Source organism: Anser cygnoides, chromosome 2 (genome assembly GCF_040182565.1).
Source record: "Anser cygnoides isolate HZ-2024a breed goose chromosome 2, Taihu_goose_T2T_genome, whole genome shotgun sequence".
In the NCBI taxonomy this organism is placed as follows: Eukaryota; Metazoa; Chordata; class Aves; order Anseriformes; family Anatidae; genus Anser; species Anser cygnoides.
The window spans coordinates 48,612,724-48,639,141 of NC_089874.1; the positions used below are offsets into that span (position 1 = coordinate 48,612,724).

A 26,418-nucleotide genomic window follows, 5' to 3' on the forward strand; every position below is an offset into this window, starting at 1 on the left:
ATATACTTTGAGTACTTTAGAGAACATTACCTTCACCTCAAATGCTGGCAAAGCAGGAATTATTTTTCATCATTATTAAACGAAAACTATTTTGGACAGTTTAATAAAGGAGCTATTGCATTCAAGAGAGTTGGCATAGCTATGAAGTTCTTTATGAAGAACTTCTGAAGCAATAATATGCCAAAATATTAATAGTCTCAGGTTAGTCTTGGAAGACTCCACCATTGGTTAAAAAAATAAATCAAGAATACAGGGTGAGGTCATGCTTGATCACATTATTTTACATACAAATATTAACTGTGTATAACTATAACAGCAGCTTCTAAAGGTTTCTGACAGATTTTTTCCAGTATTTTTCCAACAGCTACTAGGTATGAAAGCACTCCAAAAAGCAATATAAAACAGACTTCTCTGAGGTTTGTGACTTTTTTTTTTTTATTAAAAACATTTTTCAGGCTTTACATTTTCATCTGTTATGTAGACTAAAATTTAAGGACATACAAATGCAGGAATTTACATTTATTTCTTATGAGATCCACGAGGACTTTTTCAGAAGTGACACAATATTCAACCCAGTATAGGTTGGTTGATACTTGTTAGTCTTACAGGCACAATTACAAAAATATGTTAGCCCCCTGCATGCTGGCTGGGTTCAACATCTGTGGAAGTAACAAACATTTTAATTCTTCAATTGACAGAGCACCAGGGCCAAAAGATACAATATTATCATAAAAACGTTTTTAAAAAGTTCTATTCATCATTCGAATTTTGTACTTTGTATTTTTGCTGTCAAAAGTAATAAGAAAACATGTAAGACTAAGCATGTAAATTAGACATGAAATTTTAAAAGTGAAGTTTACATGAATCCCCCCAAAATTACTTCAGCCATCAGTATCTACTTGAGCCACCATTTCAAATCAAACATTTGGTGGATCTTCGCATTTTTTTGATATCAGAATGATGATTTTAACTTCTCATATGTAAGTTATACCTATTTTTTCTAAGCCTTGCCTTACCTGTGAATGTATTATTAGTGTTCACTAGAAAAACTTTGACAAGAATAAAGAAAAGATATTACAAGATGTCAATTGCATTTCTTCTCTAGGACAACACTAAATAATTTATCTCACAAACTGTTACAACTATAGTTGTTCCTATGTTTTTTTGTAGAACACTTCCCATTATGGAAGTGCAAGTTTTTGAGATACATAAGCACTATCAAAGCTCTTCGTCTGTTTTTTAAAGAGGTATCCTTACTGTTCTCAGACAGGAAGAAAGGTATTGCTAGCTTTCAGGAACAATCAATAAGCATTCCGATCCTTTTCGGTATAGCCACAAATTCTTTTCTATCCTTCTATTTAGACTGCAACAACTACAACAAAAAGCAGGTGTTCTTGAGTCTCATGGAACCAAGCACAGTGTCAAGATCTATACCTATCACGGATGACTGACTAAAATAACCACATGAACTTCACTTTAAATTGCTTGTAGATACTTAAAACAATCATGTCCTACTTCAAATTAGTTTCTTTACAGAATTAAACTTAAAACAAGAACATTAAAATCCAAATAGAAAAAGGGAGAATTGAAAGACTTACAAAATTGTTTTCAGATAACTCATAGCACTTTTCAGTAAGTAGCCTTGCAACAGGTTATCTTCTAAGCATAACAAGGTCTATTCTTGAAGAATAGAGAATATGACCAAGTATCGCTGCTATACTGTATGTGGCTAACTCCTCAATGGTTTCATTACACATCAGAGCAACCTTGTTACCCATTGTCCAGAATTCAGAATCAGATAAGATTTTTAGAAATTAACAGCAAACATTATTGCGGGCTTTAACTACTGCCTCACAACAGTAGCAGCTGCAAGTGGTAACAATTTTATCTGTGCTTAAACTCAATGGCTTAGTTACAAATACTCTCATATTTCTGTAGGATGTGAACATACTAATACATGAAGTCTGTAAGGACACAAAATGCGTTGCCCTCTACCAAGAAATTGCTGCACTCAAGTAATATTCTCTGAAGTCAAGTATTACAACAATTTTTAATATAAGAAAAATGCTTCAGAGGCAAATTATCATTGATGTGTTCAAAAAGAAAGGTGATGATACAGCTAGTACTTCTGCTTCAGCTCTTGCTCAGTTAAAACACAGTATAGCTGTTCATACAGTCTTCTGTTACTTACAGCCTTTGTGTTTGGTCTGCATTGTGCATTCTATACATTAAAAGTTTAAAAGTACTTAAAGTAGTATTTGGTGACACGCTCCTCTCAGCTTTTATCAAGGTAATCCTTATATATATATAAAAGATAGATGAACTGTGCTGAGGAATACAGACATGCCCTAATTCAGGGATCAGTGTTTACAAGTCAGTAATTTTACCACTAGAACTAAATCACCAGGAAATTATGAAAATACTGCGGTGGTGTTTTTTTTCCCCAGCATACATCTTAACACTAATCTTTCTTACAGCTGCTTAGTTTTGTGGTAAAGTTGCAGTAGTGACTAACTTGATCCACTTCCTTTAATTAAGCCATGCCAGCCCCAAGCACTGGCAGTCAAAAATGCTGAAATGAAATTAAATAAGGGCATGGGAAGGAGATACAGTCTCATTCCACCCCCACAATCTATCTGGGTCCCTGAAAAACTCAGCTAAGATGACAGCTGATCTTTAAGGTCCCTTCCAACCCAAACCATTATGTGATTCTATGATTTCATTTCTCTCTTCTTCCATAAAATGATTAAATGAAAAATCTCTGCATTAAAGAGAAAAGGGTTTAGTCGTGGACAAAACTACTCATTAAGTTGTTGATGGACAAATGTAGAACATGCATCAAGAACTATACTTTTTAAAGCATTTAATGATTAAGATCTACATAAACCATCATGCTGAAGCATCTTAGGTTGTGTGTATACAACTGTCATGATACTTCTTGGCAATATTTCTAGACCAACCCCTCTTTGCACAAGAGCTGACAAACAAAAAAAAACAAAAGCTTTTGCTTCTCTGGATGCATGTTTTGTCTTGACTATTTAAAGTGTTTCACTATGACATGTTAAATGAATAGGAAAAAATAGACTTTAAAGACAGTTAAAAACAACTGAAAACACAAGAGACTCAAACTCCTGTGTTGACAGAAACAATGAAGCTGAAATAAGTAAAAATCTACAAAAACTTGAAAACTGAAAAAAACACAAGTAGGCCAAAATCATTTAGCAACAAGAAAGTGGAAATATAACAAGCTATGATAATATACAAAATATTTACAAGTGAAACACCTCAAAGGCAGGAGATAGGATAGAAAATTTGCATTTACAATTACAATTTGTATTTTTGTAGCTGTTAACTATAAATTGTTTTATAGTAACTGTGTTATTCTGATTACATTGTACAAAAAAGAATTTTGATCAAGGTTTACAAAACAAAGTGTTTGGCCTACAGCTGGATACTTTGGTACCACTGGAGTCCACAAGACTTGCTAAGAGCGCTGTTAGTATTTGAGAAAATTGGGTGTCTTACACAAGTACTTAGGAACGGGTTTTAGATATTTTATGCATCCTTAAGAGCTAACCATTACCTTCGTAGCTTAACCAAATCCACAAGTTTTGACAAAGTCCAGATGCTAGCCTCACACTTCAAAAAGAAGGCCTCCACCTGTTAGATTTAATGCTCTAAGGATTACTAACCAGTACCCAATAATATGGTCTTATTAAATAATAGTATTAGCTACACTCTTCTTCCACCACTGCTTATATTCCTCAGAACAAAACAGGACTAATGCCACAACTGAAGAAATTATTAGTCAAGAAGAAAATTTTACAAACACAAGCCAAATGCTATCAGATATATTTTAGACAAAACACAAATCCAGAATACAAAAACTTGTTAAAAATGAGGATGCCTCATTTTAGATTTGAGTTATTCTAATATTCTTTCTGAGCACACAAGTTACACACTACATTTATCTTTTTTTTTTTTTTTTTGAAGTTTCTACTCACACCTAGGTGAAGCACAAAAAGCATCTGGAATTCTAGGATCCCAATTTCACTGCAGCTGACTATTCAGTTTCACTCATTTCCTTTTGCTAATTATTTAAACAGTTCACTCTTTTTAGAAAACAAACAAAAAACTTACGCAAAGATGACAATTTGATCAAAAGCAAAGATAATGACTTAAATTTACTACATCATCTGAAAATACAGTTGATGTGACTCTTAGCTATGCTTTATGTACCTGAAGGACGAGTGTTCACCATGGACTGGCAAGGTGATGGGAGGAGCTGGAGACTGGATGTACATAGACTGGCCAGAGGTTTGAGAGCCTTTCCTGATCAGCTTTCCTGTGTTAGGATCATAAAGTCGAACTTCAGGACCAGGTTGAGACTTGGGATGGATGGGTGTTGGGTGAAACAGAGCTGTCTGAAATGTGCTGTGTGTATCAGGAAACGTGGCAGGGCTATTTTCTCTGTTGGATGAAGTTCAGAAAAAATTGCTTTAGAAATTGAAATGGACTATCTAAAAAGAACATAAGAAGTGGGTATTTTTATTTTATTTATTTTGGTGAAAGGAAAAAACAATGCTTTGGAAGATTTCTGAGATTCCCTTTCTCCCCCCATTAAAGTCTCATTGAGATTAAAACAAAAATGCAAAGAAAGACAAAGTCATACTTACATTATTTAAAAAAATATTATATGTACCTTAGAAATGTTTTAAAATTACTGAAATTGCCTCCTGGTATGAACAACTACACAACCAGAACAGCACAATAACCCGCATATATATCACAAAGAGAAGAGCATGCTATTGTATCATATCCTAATATTTGCTCTTCATCTTGGCCCTGAGACAAGATAAACACACAGCATTAATTTGCAAGTCATCCAAACTCATTTGTTAAAATACTAAATCACATTTGATCACCCTGTTGCATTCTAAAACAATTTTAGAAGCATTAGCAGGAACATTTCTGGAGACTAAAACAACTACTATGGCAAACTATCCAATTATGATTAAGTGCCACAAGAAAAGGAAGCAAATCGAAGCATTAAAGAAAAAAATCAGATGAAGTAGCATACTATACACTATGAAACCAATGCTATAGAAAAAAATTACATTACATAGTAACAAATATTAGCAGTGCCACACAGGAGCTTTTAACATAGGCTTTCATCGACAACATTTCTGAAGTCGTCTGGTTGTAGAAACAATATTTAAGATCAACCAATTCCAAGTTTGCTTCATCTTTCTCCTATTCTTAAACTCATTTATATTCAAATATTTTCTCTGAGTATACCCCTTACTTAGTTTATAGCTCTTGGTCAGTAATTACTATTTCAGACAGCTTCATTAAGGAGAAAATCTTTTCCAACGAAGTTGTACAATTTGGGTTAATAAAGTATTTGCTTTAAGACAGATTTCCCTAAATCTTCAATGGGCTAGACAAAGTAGGATATTAAAGTATATTTAATTTGAAACAAAAGCGGAAAAAATTATCATCATGTTTCAAAGAAATAAAAGACTAAATTTAGATAGGTTAGAAAGTCCTACATTCACCTAGACATCAAAAAATGATGCAAGTTACTGCCCACTGCCAGACACCAAGTTTTCTAGTAGAATCAGGCCTCTGTGACAAGTTAAACATCTCATATAAACATTCCAAAGTGTTATTTAAAAAAAAAATCTGATAGCAATTTTTAAAAACAAGTGTTCTAGTCAAGCCACAAGTGAGCTATGTCGCTTTACTTAGTTTTAGGGATCCTGGGTTTCCACCTAATCTCCAGTTTGATAAGAGACTTTCAATGTTTCTATTTCTGCTGTCTTTGGCGTTTGACATTACACAGGCACATTTTGCCCTCAGAAAGCAGATCTCTAGCCTGTTCGGTCATTTGATCACACTAGCATTGTTTTAATACAGAAAATATAATATGCTATGCCCCTTCCTGCTTAAACCTAGAAGGGAAAGTCCTCTGATAGGCTTGCAAGGTGCTATTAATGCAAGTCTATCTAAACTGATCAAGCCAAGAAGCAGAAACTGGCTCTACAGTATGTTATTTGAAGTTACTTTAGTCATGGCACTTTCCTAAAGGGGACTGCCCTTAACAGTCTTTTGACTTCCCATGTTAATATAGTTTTTGGCTGTTCCTTCCTTCTATTTGCTGACATCCTAATGCACTGATTATTTATAACACCTCCTTCAACACATTTTGTCATCCCCAAAACTCGTTCTCTCGCTACTCCCTTTCTTCAACTTTTTGCTTCTATCTTCACACTTTCCACCCAGCACTAGATTCTTCTGCTCTAGCTTTCTGTTCCTGCATTCCTCCTGAACAAGCCTTAGAAAAAAACAAATGCAACACTTTGATTTCTCATGTTGTGGGAGTGTATAGTATATTTTAATTCTCCTTTTCTTCATTTGTTGGTATTATTGCTCCTGCATCTTGGTGGCATTCCCTTCATCAGCATGTAGATGAACTGACAAAGTCAACTGCTCCAACTGAAGATGGCTAACAAAGACAACTGCCAAAGAAACTGTAAGTACCACAGGTTTCTTCTAATTCTGTTAATTGCTGAACTGCCTCTCAGTCCCTTAACAGTCTTCAGTTTAAGCATCATAGAAATAAACAAAAACAGAGCTTTCATTGCACATGACACTGAGCTTATCAGAATCTAGTTTTATAGCTGCATTAACAAATTCAAGTAACTATATGAATAATCTATTTTCACGGTCTCTACTTCCCCAGGCTTCCATTTACCTGTGTGTTTTGATGTAATCATCCTTCAAAGGAAAAAGCTGTTCCTCAACCTTGTCCCAGCGCTCCAGGCAGCTCCACAGCCAGTCAGGGTTTACAACATGGAGGTCTTTGCAATCCTGAGCTTGTCGTACTTTTTCTGTGCCTATTACGGAGTCAAACATAATAGTGTTCCCAGATATATACACAAGACAGTTTTAAGTACACACTGGTTTAAGAAAAAGCATTTTTGTCACTAAACTTAAAATATAAAAACCACCAAAACAATTCCAACTGATAAAAGTGAGACTACATAACACGTGATACTGTCCCACTCAAGCTAGATGAGGAACTGGCACCATGGAAGTACTCCACTAAAATTAATCTTTATGGAAAGCCTCTACATGTCTACTTTAAATAAATAACACAAAAAGTTTTGTAATTCATCTCCTTCATTTATATTTGTCAGAGTCTAAGCAGCGATGACTCTTCAATGCTGTTATAGCCTAGGACTAACTTGCCATACTTTCTTATGCACAGTCTGAATACTGGAGTACACTATCATCTGACAGCCAGCCACTCACTCAAACTCTGTTTGACAGATGCACATTCAAAATAGACAAATGGATTATTTATCGCCAAACGGGAACAATGAATGTAAAGTTAAACATGGCAGGCTACAACACAGTCCACATGAAGCGATCAGCAACACAGTATATAATTAACAGGTGTTCTCAAATTCCACCATTTAGAAGTGGAATGTCATCTTCTTTAAAATACACATCAATTCCATCCTTTGTACATACTATCTTGGTGCAAGGGCGTCTATAAATACATTATTGCACTACTTTTAGTTCCTATTTCTAAAACAACAACAAAAAACACAGCCCCTCCCCACTAAAAACTCTAATTGAAGCCTGCCAATTCTGCATGAAGGCCTTGGGATTTTCGCCTGCAGATACTTAAGAAAATTACAACATACTAGTCTCAGTAACTTAAGCTTTTTTTTAAAACCTATAGGAAATGTTTAATTTTTTTTTTTTTTTACATTTAAAATTTGAATTTATGAGCCCTTGAGCTATTTGATATGTGCCTTCAGGAATGAAACCTCCAGAAAAAAAATCACAACAATTATGACAAGGAAGCAAGAGCATTAATTTGATGGTTTCAACATAGTTCCCTAGAATTTTATCTGTATGACTCTCATCTAACACAACTTTACTTGGTTCAGTTAAAAATGAGTCTAAAAGTATCTTAATTCTGCACGTCATTTGAAAATGAGAATGAACAGTTAAGTGCAAATATCTAAAGGTCTGTGTACAACCTGAAATAGAATCTACCAGCACAGACAGTTGCATTTGAGGACTAACCTACAGCTGCACAAATTTCATATTTCATACTGAATGTACAATGAAGCTCTAAAAGTATTATTCTTCCAGTGGTGCATTAACACAAAATTAAAGTTGGTAATATGAAGAACACCATGTAACCAAAACCACTTCCCTAGACTCAGACGTCTTACCTCTCTCAAAACTGCAACTCCTAGTCTTTCTGCTTTATCCCCATTTCTAAAGTGCAGCTGCCTATTGCATGATCCAGCATACTGTAAATAGCATGAATTAATACAGTTGTGTCATCTCAGAGGCTACCTTCTATTTCTAACTGATATCTTGACAAAACAAAATTTCGTACATATGAGGTTCTTTGAGCAAGATTTGGTGGAACACTAAAATTTAACTGGATAGGAGAAATAGTACTGCAATGCTGAATATCCTTGCCTTCTCTTCTCCCTCTCATTGGTGCAACTTTACCATTCAGAAGCATACTTAAGAAACCATTAAACAATTAATGGTTTTATTATTTATTTTATTTTACAATTAATATTAACCAAGAAAAAATTAGTCTAGCAAAAAGGATTTTGATCTATCCAAACAGTACTTCCAACACAGGTAGGAATATCTGAATCATCCAGCTAAAAGTCACTAGAGAAATTGTGTGTTTTTTTCTTTCTGGAACCCCCCTCCCCCCCAATTCTTTACTTCAAGTTTCAGTCTAAAATTGTTTCAAAAAGTTAAGGCGGCACACATGCCTTTCCACATGAAACAGCTAGGCACGGTTACAACTGGAAACACACAACGTTGGCAGATTATTTTGAAGCAAGGGTTTGACCAATTCTACTACTGAACTTGCAAACAGAAGGTAGAAAAAACCAAAAGCCTCCTACTAACCTTAACGATTTGTTACTAAAATGCAACTAAAATTGACAATGTAAAAATAAACTTTTACAGATGTTCTTCAGGAGATAGTTTTATTACAACAGTTTACTTTCTCTTACCTGAAGTATGAAGATGCTTCTGAAGTATGAAGGCACTTAAGCAACAAAGATAAATGAGACTTAGACTGTACATTTATGAAGTGTTATACTGCATACTTGGATATGTTCTCATTACCAAATAGCCTATCCCAACAGGGAGATCTGCAGAGCAAAACAGGTGCTGAAGGACTGATGTCCGCCTCATAACAATTTCAGGTTGTTTTGCCTTAAATTAACCCCGCCTGGTCCTGTGGACTGAATGCTGGCAAGTGCTCACTGGCTGCATCTTCCAATTCACTTTCATCCAAAAGGAATCCAGTCTGCATGCTCGAGACTGCTTCAGGATGAGCCAAAACACACTAAAGGGAGCGACCAGATCTGCTCTCGCAAGTCTCCTGATTCCAAAACCATGAAGTCAACGTACACTTGTTACAACTTGTAACCAGATTACTAAACATTACTCGGAAAACCTGACTGCTAGAAGTTTCTCTTCAGGCTTATTTAAAAAATATAAATCTGCCTGATTTATGATCAAATCAAGGTGTTCATCTTCAACAACATCAACTTAAGACATGTCATACAGACATCAGGGCTTTGTCCTACGAGGATTAAGTGACTACAAAATGGTGATAGATACACTGTTAGGAGAACAGGCCTAGAGTTACAGACTTAACACTGTACTGTGCTTTGCCAGTGAAAGGAACAGCTCTTAACTGGTTTGTGCCCAAATTTAGAGCAGTGCAGCAATTTTATTTTTATATTAGTAACATGGCATTTGAAAGATACTCTTCAGAAAAAAAATCTGCAGACACATTACTGCTATGTTGGGTGAGTTCTTGCACCAATTCATAAGACAGCATTACTGAAGTCTTGTTAGCCTAACAGCTGGCAGCTTTCTCTTCCCTCCCAGCATCTCAGAGCCAGACTCCAGCATAAGCATTAAGTACAGAAATAAGGGTGAATAATGGGAGCTGTAGTTCATAGGGCAATGGCATTTTAAGCAACCTGATATTTAATAAAATTGACATATGCTGAGTCACCAAGAGTAAGGCAATGATGCCCATATAGCTTTCAAAGTATGGGAAAAGACGCAGAATGAAATATTTTGAAAAATAATAGAAAAATTGATGGTCTAGACTGAAAACTTTCCCTTTCTATCCAACTAGAAAAAATTTTAAAAGACCTGAACAGCTTTATCTTTGCTCTCCAAGAGCAAAAATTTAGTAAAAACAAATACATACACACAAAACCACAATCAACTACAGTATCTTTCATTAGTTTGGGAAGGAATATAACAAGGTTTATGAAACATTGTAGCAACTGTTCAGTCAAGTGTGTATATGGCTAAAACAAGTCATCATTCAGTGTGGTTTACTGTTGCTTAAAGCAAAGAGATGTTTCAAAAAATGAAACAAGACTTGTGCCTCATATAGGTAGGGTGGGAAGGATTACATGGTAGCCTTTTCTCAGTCATTCATCATTTAAACAGCTTTCTTAAATCTAAGTATTCCATGCAAATAGTATTTTTCTCTCTATATAATGAAAATTAAAATCTTAATTTTCTCTAAGAACAAGGATTTATTTTAGAATTCAAAGTATCTGTATTTGCAGAAAAACAAAGTGCCTGTTTGCAGAGAAACAGACAAGTGTATACACACTAAAAGAAATTTAAATTATTTACTGCAATAGGCTGCAAGGATGCTGTAAATACAATCCCAAATGGTACTAATTAACTGTTCATTCCATACACCAAGCTATGATGTGTTCACTTGGGGGCGGGGGGGAACCTTCTCCCCCATCCCTCCAAGTCTGAGGGGATGCTCTGTTTTCACATTATCAAAGGAGATGAAAGGGAGGAAGTCAAATTCTCTTCAAAACTCAAAAGCTAGCACTATTCACCCCCACAACTGCTGCACATGAGGAACAGGTCATTTTACTACAGCGCAACTAACAAACAGTAATCTTGTAAGTTAACTTACTTGTCTGAGTCCTAAGTCTGCTATTCTTAGTGGTGCCATCCAGAAGCACCCTACTGACAGCTAAACACCATACTGATGGCAGAGGGTGGGCCCCACAACTGTTCTGGTTTCAGTACCTAAGAAATTTATTTGTGAATTATTTGTGAATAAAACTCAAAACTTCCCTCCACCCTTTCACAAGGGATTTGACATCAAGCAGTGCTTCACATGTTTACCATGGGAGCCAGAAACTTAACATGTGTGGCTTACATGCAATAACAGACTTGCAGAATTTACCTTCTAACACCACAAGAATCGCTATGAAAATCACGTTGACAGTTGAATTATCACAAATCCAACTGCGACATGATAATCTATATCCTTAAAATCTCTGATTAAACATCGGAGATTCTTTCTTGAAATTAGAATGATACAGCAAAATTATTCCCATCTAACCAAATGTCTGAGAGGTCTTCAGTTGAAACAAACAAAACACACCACTCCCTTGCAAAACCAAAACCACATGCAATCCATGAAAATCTTACAAGGAAAGGGAATCAAGAAACATAGCTTTTTCACTCTAAATATTCCTATTTCACTGCCATTGTTACAGAAATAATTGCAGAGTGCTGATGAAAGATGACGACAGTCTCTCATTAGGCAGAAAAAACTGCCAAGTTACTTTTTTTTTTTTTTAATGTTGGTGCAATTCTTTTCTCACAAAGACACCAGTCAGCTTCTACATACTGACTAAGTTTTTTCACCTCCACAACTCAAGAATAGCAGTATTCTGGTGATTTTTAGCTTTAATTATCTTGCAATATTTGAATGGATTTTCCAGTGTTAAGTTTCAAGTGCAAGACCAACATTACATGAACATCCTTAAGAAGAGTACAGGTCTTGGCGAAAAAGTTGAAAAATATGAGCCACCCCACAATTCATTTTTTATTCAAAAGAGCACTGAAAAAATAGTTTTCCATATATTAATGAACTAGATTCAAATACTGTAAAACATGAATATAATCAAAATCTAAAGTTAAAACAGTTTTTCATACTAAGATCTGTATCAGTGGACAATTCACTAAGAATGTTCAAGGCAGTGAGGAATTTGCTTTAAAAAAAAAAAAGCCAGGATGTGTTCATACATACACATACTACTCTCCAACCCTAACCAGTTGGTCATTCTGAAGACAAGCAAAAAAGCCTTAACTACTTCTCATTTTCACTTGCTATGCACCTTAACCTAATCTTGAATAACACTTCTTTTTTCCCCTCCAGAAAAGCATGGGGTGAGGGACAGAGTCCAATTCACCTACATTTATCCTAACAACTTGCCACACATTATAATAGTTGCATCCAATGTACAACTACATTCAAGAACCATCTAGTGCAAGCTATACCAAGCAACCCTGAAACTAAGCATCTTATGATTTGAAACTGGAAAAGCCTGAGTTGTACTGAGTCATTTCTCTGATGAAGTACGGCAAATTTGTGTGATTCTTTGCTGGTAAGTTTTGCTATTACTGCAGTTTTAAAAGAGCTGTTCTGCAACTTTAGTAAAACTGCAGAGCCCCCAGCTAATGCATCCAATTGTCATCTTCCATGACAAAGACACACACAACTCCCAGATGACTGGAGACTTGCTAATATGACTCCCATCTATAAGAAGGGTCATAAGGAGGATGTGGGGAACTACAGGCCTGTCAGCCTGACCTCGGTGCCAGGAAAGGTGACAGAACAGATCATCTTGAATGCAATCACACAGCATATGTGGAATGACTGGGGCATCAGGCCCAGCCAGCACGCATTCATGAAAGGCAGGTCCTGCCTGACCAACCTTATCTCCTTCTATGACCAGGTGACCCGCCTGGTGGGTGAGGGAAAGGCTGTTGACATAGTCTGCCTCGACTTCAGGAAAGCCTTTGAGACTGTCTCCCACAATGTTCTCCTGGAGAAGCTGGCAGCTCATGGCTTGGGCAGGTACACTCTTTGCTGGGTTAAAAACTGGCTGGACAGCCGGGCCCACAGAGTGGTGGTGAATGGAATGAAATCCAGCTGGCGACCAGTCACAAGTGGTGTTCCCCAGGGATAGGTGTTATAGGTGTTGGGGCCCATCCTCTTTAGTATCTTTATTGATGATTTGGATGAGGGAATTGAGTGCACCCTCAGTGAGTTTGCAGACGACACCAAGTTGGTGGGGGAAGTGTCAACCTGCCGGAGGGTAGGAAGGCCCTGCAGAGGGACCTGGACAGGATGGGTTGATGGGCAGAGGCCAGTGGGATGAGGTTCAACATGGCTGAGTGCCGGGTCCTGCACTTTGGTCGTAACTCCACACAGCGCTACAGGCTTGGGGGAGAGTGGCTGGAAAGCTGTGCAGAAAAGAGGGATCTGGGGGTGCTGATTGACGCTTGCCTGAACACGAGCTGGCGGTGTGTCCAGGTGGCCAAGAAAGCCAACAGCATCTTGGCTTGCAACAGGAATAGTGTAGCCAGCAGGACCAGGGAGGTGATCATTCCCTTTTATTCTGCTCTGGTGAGGCCATACCTTGAGTACTGCGTTCAGTTTTGGGCCCCTCACCACATGAAGGACATCAAGGCCCTGGGGCATGTCCAGAGGAGGGCTATGAAGCTGGTGAAGGGCCTGGAACACAAGTCCTGTGAGGAGCGGCTGAGGGAATTGGGGTTGTTTAGTCTGGAAAAGAGGGGACTCAGGGGAACCGATCATATTGTTCTCTACAACTGCCTGAAAGGAAGTTGTGGGGAACTGGGGGTCGGCCTCTTCTTGAAGATAACCAGTGACAGAACTAGAGGGAATGGCCTCAAGTAGTGCCAGATGAAGTTCAGATTGGAAACTCGGAGAAATTTCTTTTTAGAAAGGCAGTCAGGCATTGGAACAGGTTGCCAAGGGAGGTGGTAGTCACCATCCCTGGGGGTGTTTAAGGAAAGGTTGGACGTGGTGCTTAGGGTCATGGTTTAGTGGGTGACATTGGTGGTAGGGGGGATGATTGGACCAGATGATCTTGAGGGTTTTTTCCAACCCTAATGATTCTATGATACAGAGAGTGTCAGGATATCATCAGATCCCTGACTCAAGATAAATTGTATTCCATACAAAACAAAACTGAATCATTACAGGTGAAATCTGAGAAACTAAGAAAGAAATCACTTCTACAGCTCTATAGCAAGACCACTAATATTTGTAACAGAGAAAAGTTTGTAGTTTTATATAAGGTACATAACAGTCAAGATCCTGATATCAACAATTCTTAACCAAGAATAGATATGCTACAGAGCTGCTACAGACTGTCTACCTTTCAACAATTAAAAGTCACACTTGGTCAAAAAGCAGCAAAAAAAAAGCCTTTAAAGAATTTTTAAGCCAACTTAAGATCTATTCTTTAATTTAAAATTTAATCAGTTACATTAAAGTCTGTAGCTTACACAAAAAAGAACACACAGCATGAATGGATTCTAACAGGAAAAAAGCTGATGGAAAACCTGAGTCTCATTTACTTACCTGTCCTTGCTGCAATGAGATGTGTTGCTTTGTCAGGATCATCAGCACTTAGTACTAGATTCTTCACAATTTTAGCTCCAAGTGCTGTAGCATGGTAGTGTTCCCGTGTTTTCTCAATAGGAAAGTTTGTTGGGTACAGTCCACTAAATATTATGGTTACATCTGCCAAAACTTTACTTTTCAGTTCTGGTACTATTTTTCTGATGTCTGGAATTTCCTCAATCTCTTTTTTCAGGTACTTATCATACTTGGTATAATAATCAGTGTGAACCCGCACAAGGATCTCTTCGAGGTATATTAAATGATCATCGTCATCAGTATCGTCCTCCTCCTCCTCTTCCTCCATACTCTGGTCTAAGGACTCACCCATTGTAATTCCAGACTGTTCACTATTCTGAGACTCTGTTTCAGCTTCTTTCTTGTCTGCACACCCATTTCCTAAGTCAGAAATGCTTTCCTGTTCACTTTCTTCTTGTGCTTCAAGATCAGTTTTGTCATGAATATTTTCACTAGGTAGAGATTGTGTCCCCCCAGAGTGGTTCACCTGACCATCTTTTTTCTCAGTTGCGTCAGGGCAACTTCCTTGCTGTAAATTTTCATCCTGCAGAGGTTGTTTGGATTTCCTCCAACTTCTCTTTTCCTCGTTCTCACTATCTGATACAGAAATGGGTGACTTTCTGGTATCCAATCCACCATCACTTTCACTGTCACTAGAAAGTTCAAAGTCTAAATCACTTGTTGTCTTCTCTTGGGTTTGTTGTTTTTCTAACACTGTCGTATCAACTTGTTCAGAAAAATTATGAGATTCTTTAGTACTTGACAAATTGTTAGTAACCTCACAGTCTATTTTGTGATCAGTGCTATCATTTAAGGAGTCCTGGGCATTAACTTTATCACAAGAACTCAAATCCCACACAGATGTTTCACTGCTTACAGAAGTATTTCCATTTGCAGTGCAAGTGTCCTTTGTAGCTTTCTTGAGACCATTGCTTTGTTCTTCTATACATGTTACATTCTTCACTTCTTCAGCATCTTTTGCTGATGTCACTGTTGAATCCTGTGCCTCTGGTTTAGCAGAGTGGTTTACTAAGACAAAAAAAAGGACATACATATTTTCTCAGGTTTTTTTTTTAAATCTTGACTAAGCTTTTATTTAAATATCCTTCTGCCTTCAAGCCATTGACATACAGTTGACACACAAAGTTAAGACTTTGCTAAGCTCAGTAATGACAACTGACAACTAGACTTCTCAACGCTGTTAAGGTATTTCATGTACCAACTATTACTAGAACCAGCAAGCCTAACAAACTTCACCTTTGCAAGGTACCTGTTTAAGGAGATTATTATTTTTAACCACAGAGGTCATAAGTCATTTGTCAACCTTGCAAATATTAAAGACCTGTTCTTGTAGCATGACTTTGGACTACATTTCACGGGAAATCAAACTACTGCAGAGGGGATAAAAACAAACAACAAAAAACAGGGCAGAATTCACTTGAGATGGCCCTGGTCCAAAACCTCAACTACAAGAACTTCTATAAAAATTCCACGGCTTTCATTATTTCCTGTTTTCATAACCAAAGTAACTGCATTTTTAGAGCTGAAAAGATATAATATTTTGCCTAGACAAAGATACTACTCAAAGTTCATTTGAGATTCTGATAGAATGCAAGTAAGGTATAATGAACTCAAAACAGAAAAGTAGTTTAGGATGTCTTCATCAGATGTCTGAAGACAGAGATAATTAAAGAAGCTGCAGACATCCAAACAGTTGCACTCATACATTCATCAGGAATGCTGGACGAAGTCATCCCATTTTGTCCCTCGTTTCTGTGTGTGTCCCTGCCCTTTAAATAATGATACCAGTCAAGGACAGAAGTTCCACGCCTTGATTCTGCTGGATTACATTATTATTGTTTCCATACTGGATATTTCTAGTTCACAAGGGAAAAAATGGTATCATATTAAATTAAATTAAACAAAAATACAAAAACTTGACTAAACTGGACAAAAAGCAATTATTTCTTAGACATCACCTCTTAAATACATTTTCCCCCAGAACAAATGCTAATTCAACTCTTTGTCCATAATACTACTGCCAACACTCTACTTTAGCTGCAATGCTTCACCAAAAGGAAAGCTATTAACAATAGTCCAGTTCTACTGAGCTGTTTGCGTATGTGCTGCATGAGTGCACTCAACTACAATAAGCCTAGGATCATTCACCTGAGTAAAACAGTGACACTATGAAGACCACCACAATGAGTTATATTAATCATGTTTGAAAAGTGAAAAAAACATTAAGATTTACAAATTGTTTAATTACTTTTCTTCTTCACTTGAATTTCTCTTGATCCAGGAGGTGCATTAATATCTCCTATCCCCTGAAAGTAAACGTATTTCTTCACGGTTATCAAATTGGGTGCAAACTTCCAAACATCCTCTCTGTCATCAATGATACAAACCATGGAATCCCCACATGGGAAGAGATCTCTAAGAGACAAAATAGTTGAAATTACAGTTTAGAAATAAATACCATTGCTGAAAACAACTACTGCTGATATTTTGGTTTATTATGGGTGTGTCTGCAGGATGTGCAGATAGATATATGAACCTACCAAAACAAATCAGCTATATTAAAATTACAGAAGTCAAAATACAATAGTCAAGCTAATTAAAGTTAATAAAAAACACCTGTTTTTAAATCCTTATCCCAAAGGCCAGAAGCAAGAACCAATAAGCTTGAGCAAGAGCAAAGCATTACATTTCAGTCTAGTTTTCACAGTTTACATTGACAAACAGCCCCAAGCCAACTATCCTAACTGTCACACAAATAATACACTATCTATATAAGTAGGAAAAAGACAAGAAGTTTTAAAAGAGTAGACTTATTCAATCCAAGACAAAAGAAGCAAGAAGTACTAATATTTATATCAACCACAAGGAGTAGTGATCAAAATATGCAAATACATATGAAAAAACATAGCAAGAAAAGAAAAAAGCTTCTCATCCGCTACAGTCTTATGAGGAGCGCACAACTGTTTTTAATCTAGCTTCATGAATTAATAAACATTTGTCTTTTAGGAAATGTCTTTATCCTATAAAGATAATAACGATCTATGATCAGAACCTGAGTTTAGACTAGAATATGAATTCAAAGGCTCTAGATGACCTAAGTTCAAAGAAAGTAACAAACAAGAAAACACCACTGCAGAACAGAAGCTTCTAGATGTACAGCACATTTGAAAGCCAAAAAACTAGATATGCATATTTGAACTAACATCAAACTGAGAACGTTGAGGTAATTAAAAACATGCAATATACAAGTCATTACACAAGTCCACAAGCAATAAAATGGCAATATAGTTATTACAAGAATAAGAACCTTAAGTGAAAAATAACATGCAATTGCTTCACATACTTGTTGTTCCAGTGCCAGAGAATACATTAAATAGATGAAATGCTGCAAGGCATAACATCTCGGTTTTACTGAGGCAGTGTTGATATTTAAGAGGCAGATAAGGAAGCACTATAAACAAGCTAAGCACAGAGGGAGTAAATTTAATTAAACTGACAGTATTCTCTCTCTTTGTTCTGTTTTGTTTAAAATATAAGACCCATATACGTACCTAAGATTCCCGGTTTTAGAAAATGGATCAATACATTCATCCCTTGACAATATCCGATGGGAAAATAGCTTCTTTTCAGGGTCCAGAAATCCTTTTGGAAGAAGATGGCACAAGGTCAATACTCAAGACACTTGTTCCTTTGTAACTATTCTATATAATTCACCTATTTTAATCTGTGCAAAGGCAGTTTAACAATCAGACAATTTTAAGGTAATAGATTATATATTGTGTAAAAGGTAAGTACAGTGCATTAAATATTCCCAACTACTGCAGTGGGATTCATTTTTAAAAATCCCATCTCATTTTCTTTCAACATAGCAACAAATTTGATATTAAAATAACTAATTTGTGACATCCAAACAGATTAGGCTGAAAGATACAGCAGGTGATAGATACACACTATTTTTGTAACTTACATTTATACCTCAATAGTAGTTTTTTTTGCTTGTTTTTAAAGCTAAATGCTCTCCCTAGCTCATTATGCCTAGGGACTGCAGAGAAGTCTCACAAGATTTGGCAGTGTGCTGCAATACTTAAGCACAATGGGCAAGTTAAGGGACGGTTTTAGCTGGAGCTCTAGCATTTGTAGGTTTTAAGTTGTACCTCTAATGCTACTTTAATACATTCACATATAATGAATATATCTCAGAATTCTTTGAGATATTTAGGCTTGGTTGTAGTTACTTGTCTGACTATACTCTAAAAAAAAGGAAAAAAGAAACGAGAAGCTGTGCTAGCTGACTTTAATGCAAAGTAAAATGCCATTATTTAGGAAAATGGTGACTTAGGTGTACAAACACATGCACATGCTTCTGAACCTATCCTCAAATAATGAAGTTTATCTTCATGAACAGATGTCACAGCTACATAATTGCATGCTAGCCTGGATCTATAATTTCACCAAATTTGCTCTGAAGCAAGCACCAACTTCTCACTATTCTTATGAAAAATACAAGGCAGTCAATACTTACTTAGGAACAATTTTTAAGTTTTTGTTTTATTTTATTAAATGGTGGCCATCTTATAGCCAGAAGCAGAGTTCAAAATGACTACTGACTTTAAGGACCCACATTTTCTTTCAAGGAGCTTTGGTATTTTCCACACACATACAACTCCTTTTCAGAAGTCCAGCTCCCAAGGGGTATGTTAAGTTGGGTCTTCAGAAACAGGAGGTATAAATGAAAAATAAAAAAAAGTAGTCACTTCTGCAAGGTTGATCCTGTATGTATTTAATATTACTGTGGAATTGGAATAACTTAAAACCCATAAAAGCAAGAAAATTCCGAGTTAAGGACAGAGGTTCAACCTTAACTCACCCGACTATGCTTAAGAATTGCTGCAAACTCGTAGAATCATCCCCTGTAGTGAGACCCTTGCAGTACCTAGGCATAATGAATTGAGAGAATTAGCTACAAAGATTTATTGCCGTAAACACAGATATTTTGACAAACTACATTAGTTGTCATACAAGTTGCTGTTCTCCCCAGCCAGATTCTCTTCTGCTAACTATCTAAATACAGAGGGACTCCCTACAGTAAAGTAGGGTACTGATTAAATGGCAAAACCAAAATGAGGCATTTAACTGCAGTGTTGTCTAGCAAAAACTGTTTAAAAAAATGGAAATTAAATAAGAAAATCCAAACACAGAAGCCCTTCTTACTGCTAGGGATTACAGATGAAGTAGTGTTCTAGAGCTATCCAAGTTGGCTTTAGTACAGACTTACAAAATGTAATAATTCCTCTGCCTCCCCTCACCCCCCAATTCACTGAAAATACACTGAGGATATGGGTAACCAGAGACCCACAAACATCTAAGCCCATCTTAAAAGCATTGGATCTTTCAAAACTAACATATTTGAATACCAGTATGAAAAAACAGTACTGGTCTTGTAAAGAACTTCTTTAAATGTCTTAAATTGTTTTCTTTTAGATGTTGCTTAACAAATCAAATCAATAAACACAAATGTTTATGTTTTCATGTTTCATGGAAATGGCAAATAACATTTCATTTATCACACGATTTTTATTTTTTTTTTCCAATGGAATGTTAATATCTGCTTAAAATCTTTGATCAGGCTATGTTAGCTATTCACTATTGCTATTCTATGCAAGGGCAAATGATGCCTAGTGGCTAGATCACACACTGTCATTTAAAACATTAACTTCTATTTGCAATCATAAGCCAATTAAAACACAAGTCTGAACAAATAAAAACTTAAGATTAAAAATAAGTAGATGTGGACATGCCCTCTAAGATAAAACAATAGCTAAGACTTAAGTTCTTTATTAAAAAAATGCTATACTGCTTTCAGTAACAAAAAGAACTGGGAAACCCTCATTATGAAAAACCAGCACCCTTAAAATAAAAGTCTTTTCACACCAAAATATTGAAAGATTTAGAATTTGATGATACCATACTGGGTGTTAACCTTTATTATTAAAGCTGCAAGTTTCAAACGTATACCTTCCAAAGTATTGGTGCTTTTCTTTAAGAAATGTTAATACAGACTGTCAAAAAATTTTTTTATTTGCCACTTTTTTGTGGGGGCATTTTGCTACAAATTTCTATGACTTGGGAAAGATGAAAAGTCAAATACACAGAAATAGCAGAAGTGTTTCCAAGATGTGCTATTAACTTTATTTCATTTATTACCATCCTTTTCCCACCACCACATCCTAAAAAAAAAAAAATTTTATAGTCACAGCTTGCTGCTTTAGTGTCAGTTCTGAATTTTATTTAATTGGAGAAGCATCAGTTTGCTCAACTCATTCCAGCAGAAGGATAAATGTTAATTAATTTCACAGTTCGTAAGCATGCTTAGAAGATCAAAACCTTCTGCAGAAGTCAAAATGATTGGTCGAAGCTTGCTCTTTAAAATCAAAACTGACCTTCTACTTATTCTCATAAATTAGAGTAAGTGTGCTTTTAAATAGTTTCAGGTTTCCTGAAAACAAATTGAAGACCCTATCGCTATCCTGTGACTATCATATTACTAGGGACTATTCAGTGGACTTACCTAGCAAAGACTATTCCCCCCCAATTGTTTGTTTTCGAGTACCTCAGACTTTGTACATGCAGACTTATCAAGCTGCATTACTTGATTTTGTATAAACCCTCAGAAAACCAGACTTGTAAACAAGCTAAAAACAAAAACAAAACCCAACACACTACAAGACAATGTTCAAAATTAAGTAACTCATTCTGGGGAAGTATCAAATCTTAGAGAAAGGTTGAGATGAATAGTAATTCCAAATAGAAATGATGTAACACTAAGATCCAATATGAATCTGAAGAAGTCTTTTTAAAAATTCATCTGATTTAAAACTTTTGAAGAAACTAGTCACTTTCAGTTCTATTTAGGTCCTGTGTTAGAACCAGGAAGGAACCATTGATCTTTCAACAGCATTTGAGATCTTCAGATACTGGCAAGTACACATACATACATTCTGTGAATTATTTGAGAAAAGAAGACTGAGCAGGGAATCTTATCTATGTTTATAAATACCTGAAGTGTGGGAGACAGTGGCCAACTGTGGAAAGAGGCCAACCTCTTTTCAGTGGTTTGTGGGGACAGGACAAGGGGCAATGGCCACAAAATGGGTCACAGGAAGTCCCACACCAACATGCAGAAGAACTTCTTCACATTGAGGGTGATGGAGCACTGGAACAGGCTGCCCAAGGAGGTTGTGGAATCTCCTTCTCTGGAGATATTCAAGGCCTGTCTGGATGCCTACCTGGGCAACCTGCTCTAAGGAACCTGCTTTGGCAGAGGTTCCCGATGATCTCTGGAGGTCCCTTCCAACCCCTACAATTCTGTGATTTCTTGAAATACATACTGTAATGAAACACATCTATTACGTAATATAAATACCCTCAATTTAGCTGTACTTTCTAGATGCCACTATAAATTTTCAGAATGATCTCACGTTGCATTATTGTTGATTAGCAGCCTCCGAGGCTGTATTGGGTTAACTTGGCAAGGTTTTGGTAGCAGAGGGCTGCAGGTGTGGCTTCTGTGAGAAGAGCCCAGAAGCTGCCTCATGTCAGATAAGCGCCAGTTCTAGGCAGCTCCAGAAGGGACCCACTGGTGGTCAAAGCTGAGACAGTGAAAGACATTGGTTGTGCCTCTATGAGAGCAGATTTAAGAAAGGGAAAAAAACTGCTGTGCAACAGCAGCTGGGAGAGAGGAGTGAGAAAGCCCTGCAAACACCAAGGTCAGTGCAGAAGGAAAGGAGGAGCACCAGAGCCGGAATCCCCCTGCAGGCCACAGAGGAGACAACAGTGGAGCAGGCTGACCCCTGCAGCCCATGGTGTATAACGGCAGAACAAATATCCACACTGCAGCTCATGGAGAAGCCCATGGTGAAGCAGGTGGATCTGCCCTAAAGGAGGTTACAGCCCGTGGAGAGCCCCCGCAGGAACAGATTCCGGACTGGAGCTGCAGCCCATGGAGAGGAACCTACACGGAGGGGATTGAGGGGAGCTGCTGCCTGTGGGAAACGTGTGCTGGAGCAGTTTGCTCCTGATGGATGGACCTCATGGTACTCATACTGGAGCAGTTCTTGAAGAACTGCAGCCTGGGGGAAGCCCATGGAGGATCAGCTTGGGAAGGACGGCATCCCATGGGAGGGACCCTCTAGGGGAAGAGAGTGAGGAAAAAGGAGTAGCAGTCGAAACATTATGGACTGACTGCAACACCATTCCTCGTTCCTCTCCGCTACTTGGGGGGAGAAGCTAAAAGCAGGTGACGGGGGGCGAAGGTATTTTTAATTTGCTTTTACTTTCTTACTGCTCTAGTCTGTTAGTAATACACAATAAATTATATTAAATCTCCTTATGTTGAGTGGTTTGCCCATGACAGTAATTTGTGAGTGATCTCCCTGTCTCAACCCTTGAGCCCTCTTTTTCATCAGATTTTCTCCCCCTCTTCCTTTGTTGGGGGTGAAGTAATATGAGCGAGCAGTTGTAGTGTAGTTTTGCAACCCATTAGGGTGTTGGGGTGAAACCACCACAGAACTCAAAATTCAGTGGCATAAACATTTACATGCTGCTGATGTTGGTATTAAAAGATCCTTAACTTCTCATATGCAGGAGAAAAAAATTAAATTGGTCAAAATAATCATATAGAAGAGAAATACTACAGGGACTTCTAGACTTGAAAATCTAAAGCTTCATAGATGTACAAGATACCCCTTTGCAAGTATGTCAAATTAAGAAAGGGCTTATGATAAATGACTTCATCAGACAAATGGTATTTACAAGTATCTTCTAACCCCACTTAACAGCTGACAGGAGTCAATTGGGGTGGCAGAAAAGGATTGATTCCATATCATCTAGTTTCAAAATGAGGGAAAAGCATTCCAGAACATGGAAGCAGCAGCTCAGAGTTCACAGATTTTACAGAAAAATATAGACTGTATATAGAAGTGCTGAGAAAATAAGTAGGGACCTCACAAAAAGATTCCTGGCATTTCATTACAAGTCCTTCCTTTACGTAGCATGGGAATAATTTTAAAATATCAAGCCTACAGCTTCCTGTGAGAAATCATTTAACCGATACTGCCATCAGGTGGTCTGTATATGTATTAACACATATTTCTCTTAATGCATCTTGGTTATGCAGGTGAGCATGTGGACCCAAGGACGTATCAACTGTCTCTCCATGCCATCATATTTCAGCAGAAACTATCATTATCACTGCAAAAAAAGTAATCCACTTGTGTTTCAAATGCATCTGATGAGGTTAGACAACTTTAGGAAAACATGCAGAAGTCTGGAGATGTCAGGAAGCTGCAATAGCCTAATGTGCTCACATTTTGGCTACTTCCTCTATGAAACAGATGGAGCAGGTCAAGTATGATGCCCCCAAAGAGGCCTGTCATGCAATAAGTATCAATCTGTGCCAGCATGGGGACTGTAGGATAAACAAAACTTTAGCTCAGAGAATAGAATAAGCAAACAGAACCAAATCACACATTCAGAGAACAGCAACCACTAGTTAATAGTAAGTGCTTTCTTATCTCTACAGTTCATTCTTCTCCCTGACTCTGAAGCATATGTGGTATGCATCTTTGGACTTTAGGCCACATGCATATTTTGGCAAGCAGGTCCATTTCAAGAAGACTGGCCACCCACTTTCTTAATATCAGTTTTTCTTATATAATTGATCTAAATACCTAAGTCCAATTTTGCTAAAAGAAATAACCACACTCCACATTAAGGAAGACACTAAGGTACAACAGTGCTGTGCATTAGCAGTACACAGCGTATAATCCATCAGTGAGAATGACAAAGCTTTAGGAAGAACTTCAAACAGCTCAGTCAATATTGAACAACATAGAAACATTCACTTGGATGGGCAGCAGAGGACATGACTCTCCCAAACTTTGTTTTGAGAAGGAGAACTAGTTGGAGACCACAAATAGGTATCACTTTCTGATTGTAATAATCTCTTATATTTGTCATTATAAACATGCCACAAAAAATGCTTAATGTGCATGAAGAATTCTCTAATTATACAATTCCTTACTAAGACCTAAGACAAGCTAGCTAGGATAGTTAACTCTATTTTGAAAGTTTGCTTTCTTGCCAACAAGTGGCTATTTTTCATTGTGATAGTATTGCTCACTGCACTCATGGCAAAATGACACCAAAAACCAGATGTTAAAGACAACTGAAGTAGATGGGTAGGGTGAGCTAGGTGAAATGGAAGAGCAGCAAGTATGGTTTGACATGCAGAGCCACAACCTAAAAACATTGTTGATGATATTGTCTTAAGACTTACAGGCTATTCATAAAGAGAAATCTGAGGTGAAAATGATGTTCTATCAAGAAGACTATGATAGAGTAAAAGTTCCTTTTTTTTTTTAAAAAAAAAAGGAAGTTTAAACGTGGTCACACCCCTAACATTACCTTGATCCATATACTCGCATAACAGGGTAGCTTTCTTTTATGTATGGTGGAAAAGCAAAACATTTCAGGCAATGATCCACACCATAGACTGTTATTGCTATAAGCTTTAGAATTTAAATGCAAATTTTCAGTTACAAGGAGAAAACATGAGTTTTTGAGAAGAACACATGAAAATACCTTTAGATCCCTCCCTTAGCCCTCCATTAAGTGCATCACAACTCCAGGACACAAACAAAACTTCTTTAAAATTATACAGAGCAACCAAACTTCCTCTAGTGAAGGGAAACAGTAGGTTTCCCCCCTGCTCCCCCTCTCCCTCGAAGAAGATAGTTCCATAAAAATCTGCAACACAGAACTGTAGTTTTATATCTCTAAGATAAGTAACATTGCACATTATTATTAGAGTCCATCAACAAAATATCTTAATTCAATAGGAAGGCAGTAATTGTCATGCTACAATCTGATTATTTAACTAATCAGGGAAGCAATAAAAAGCATGTCTGGTTAAAAAAATGACTATTACAGGCCATACATGCATAGTGCCTAAATTCCAAGACAAGAATTCTGCTTAGAGACAGACTATTTAGGAAATGTTTTCACAAAACCAAAGAACAAATACTTGAAAACAAACACAGAGACAATGAATTGTATGAGTATAAAAGGCAGACTACTGAGCTACTGCTAAATATAATATACTACTCACCTGCAATTGTATGTGCATAAAGTCTGCTGCCAAATGTAAAAACATGCAATTCATACAGCTTGGCAATTTTTTCCAGGAATTCCTTACAATGCGGACGCAAACGAGTATGTAACATAGGCTCACCTCGACCTAACTGGAAGTGAAATATTCCCTAAAAGAAAAAGCATGTTTAATATCATCAAAATACCAAACAAAAATGCCGACATTACAGAAGTGCCCCCCTCTCATCACTTCCACTACTTTTATTCAGTTTGATTAGGCTAAAGCAAGTTTCCGCCACAAAGATTATGTGGATAAAAAAACCCAAACCACATTTTTGTTCTGTGCAAGGCAGTCCAATATAAAATTTTGCAAAATCAGAAAGTTGCACTGTTGAAATGTTTATGATCAAAATAACTTTCATTTAGAAGTTTTAGTTATACCACATCAGTCTCAAAAATGTACCTTGAAAAATTTCTCAGAAAGTTCACAATCTCACTAACTAGTACTAGTCCATGGACTTCACTCAGATTAATTAAATTTAGAGCTCAGGAAAGACTTAGCTGGATGACAAATATTACATCTATGAAATTATACCATTAGATAGCAAACCAGGGAGGAACTTCACAGAAAAAGTCTCAAATAAAAGTCTCAACATCTTTTTAAAAATGCT

At 37.0% G+C, this 26,418-nt stretch overlaps 1 protein-coding gene across 1 annotated transcript in view; it reads right to left on the minus strand.

The window, feature by feature from the left end:
* CTDP1 (CTD phosphatase subunit 1) overlaps nucleotides 1–26,418 on the minus strand; it is a 94,948-nt gene that overhangs the window by 48,141 nt on the left and 20,389 nt on the right. Inside the window, exons 5-10 of the mRNA XM_048075811.2 lie at nucleotides 25,767–25,917; nucleotides 18,151–18,241; nucleotides 16,848–17,014; nucleotides 14,522–15,607; nucleotides 6,758–6,899; nucleotides 4,240–4,470 (exon numbers count right to left, since the gene is read on the minus strand). Of these exons, the coding sequence (XP_047931768.2) occupies nucleotides 4,240–4,470; nucleotides 6,758–6,899; nucleotides 14,522–15,607; nucleotides 16,848–17,014; nucleotides 18,151–18,241; nucleotides 25,767–25,917 (1,868 nt within the window). The remainder of the gene's footprint in view (nucleotides 1–4,239; nucleotides 4,471–6,757; nucleotides 6,900–14,521; nucleotides 15,608–16,847; nucleotides 17,015–18,150; nucleotides 18,242–25,766; nucleotides 25,918–26,418) is intronic.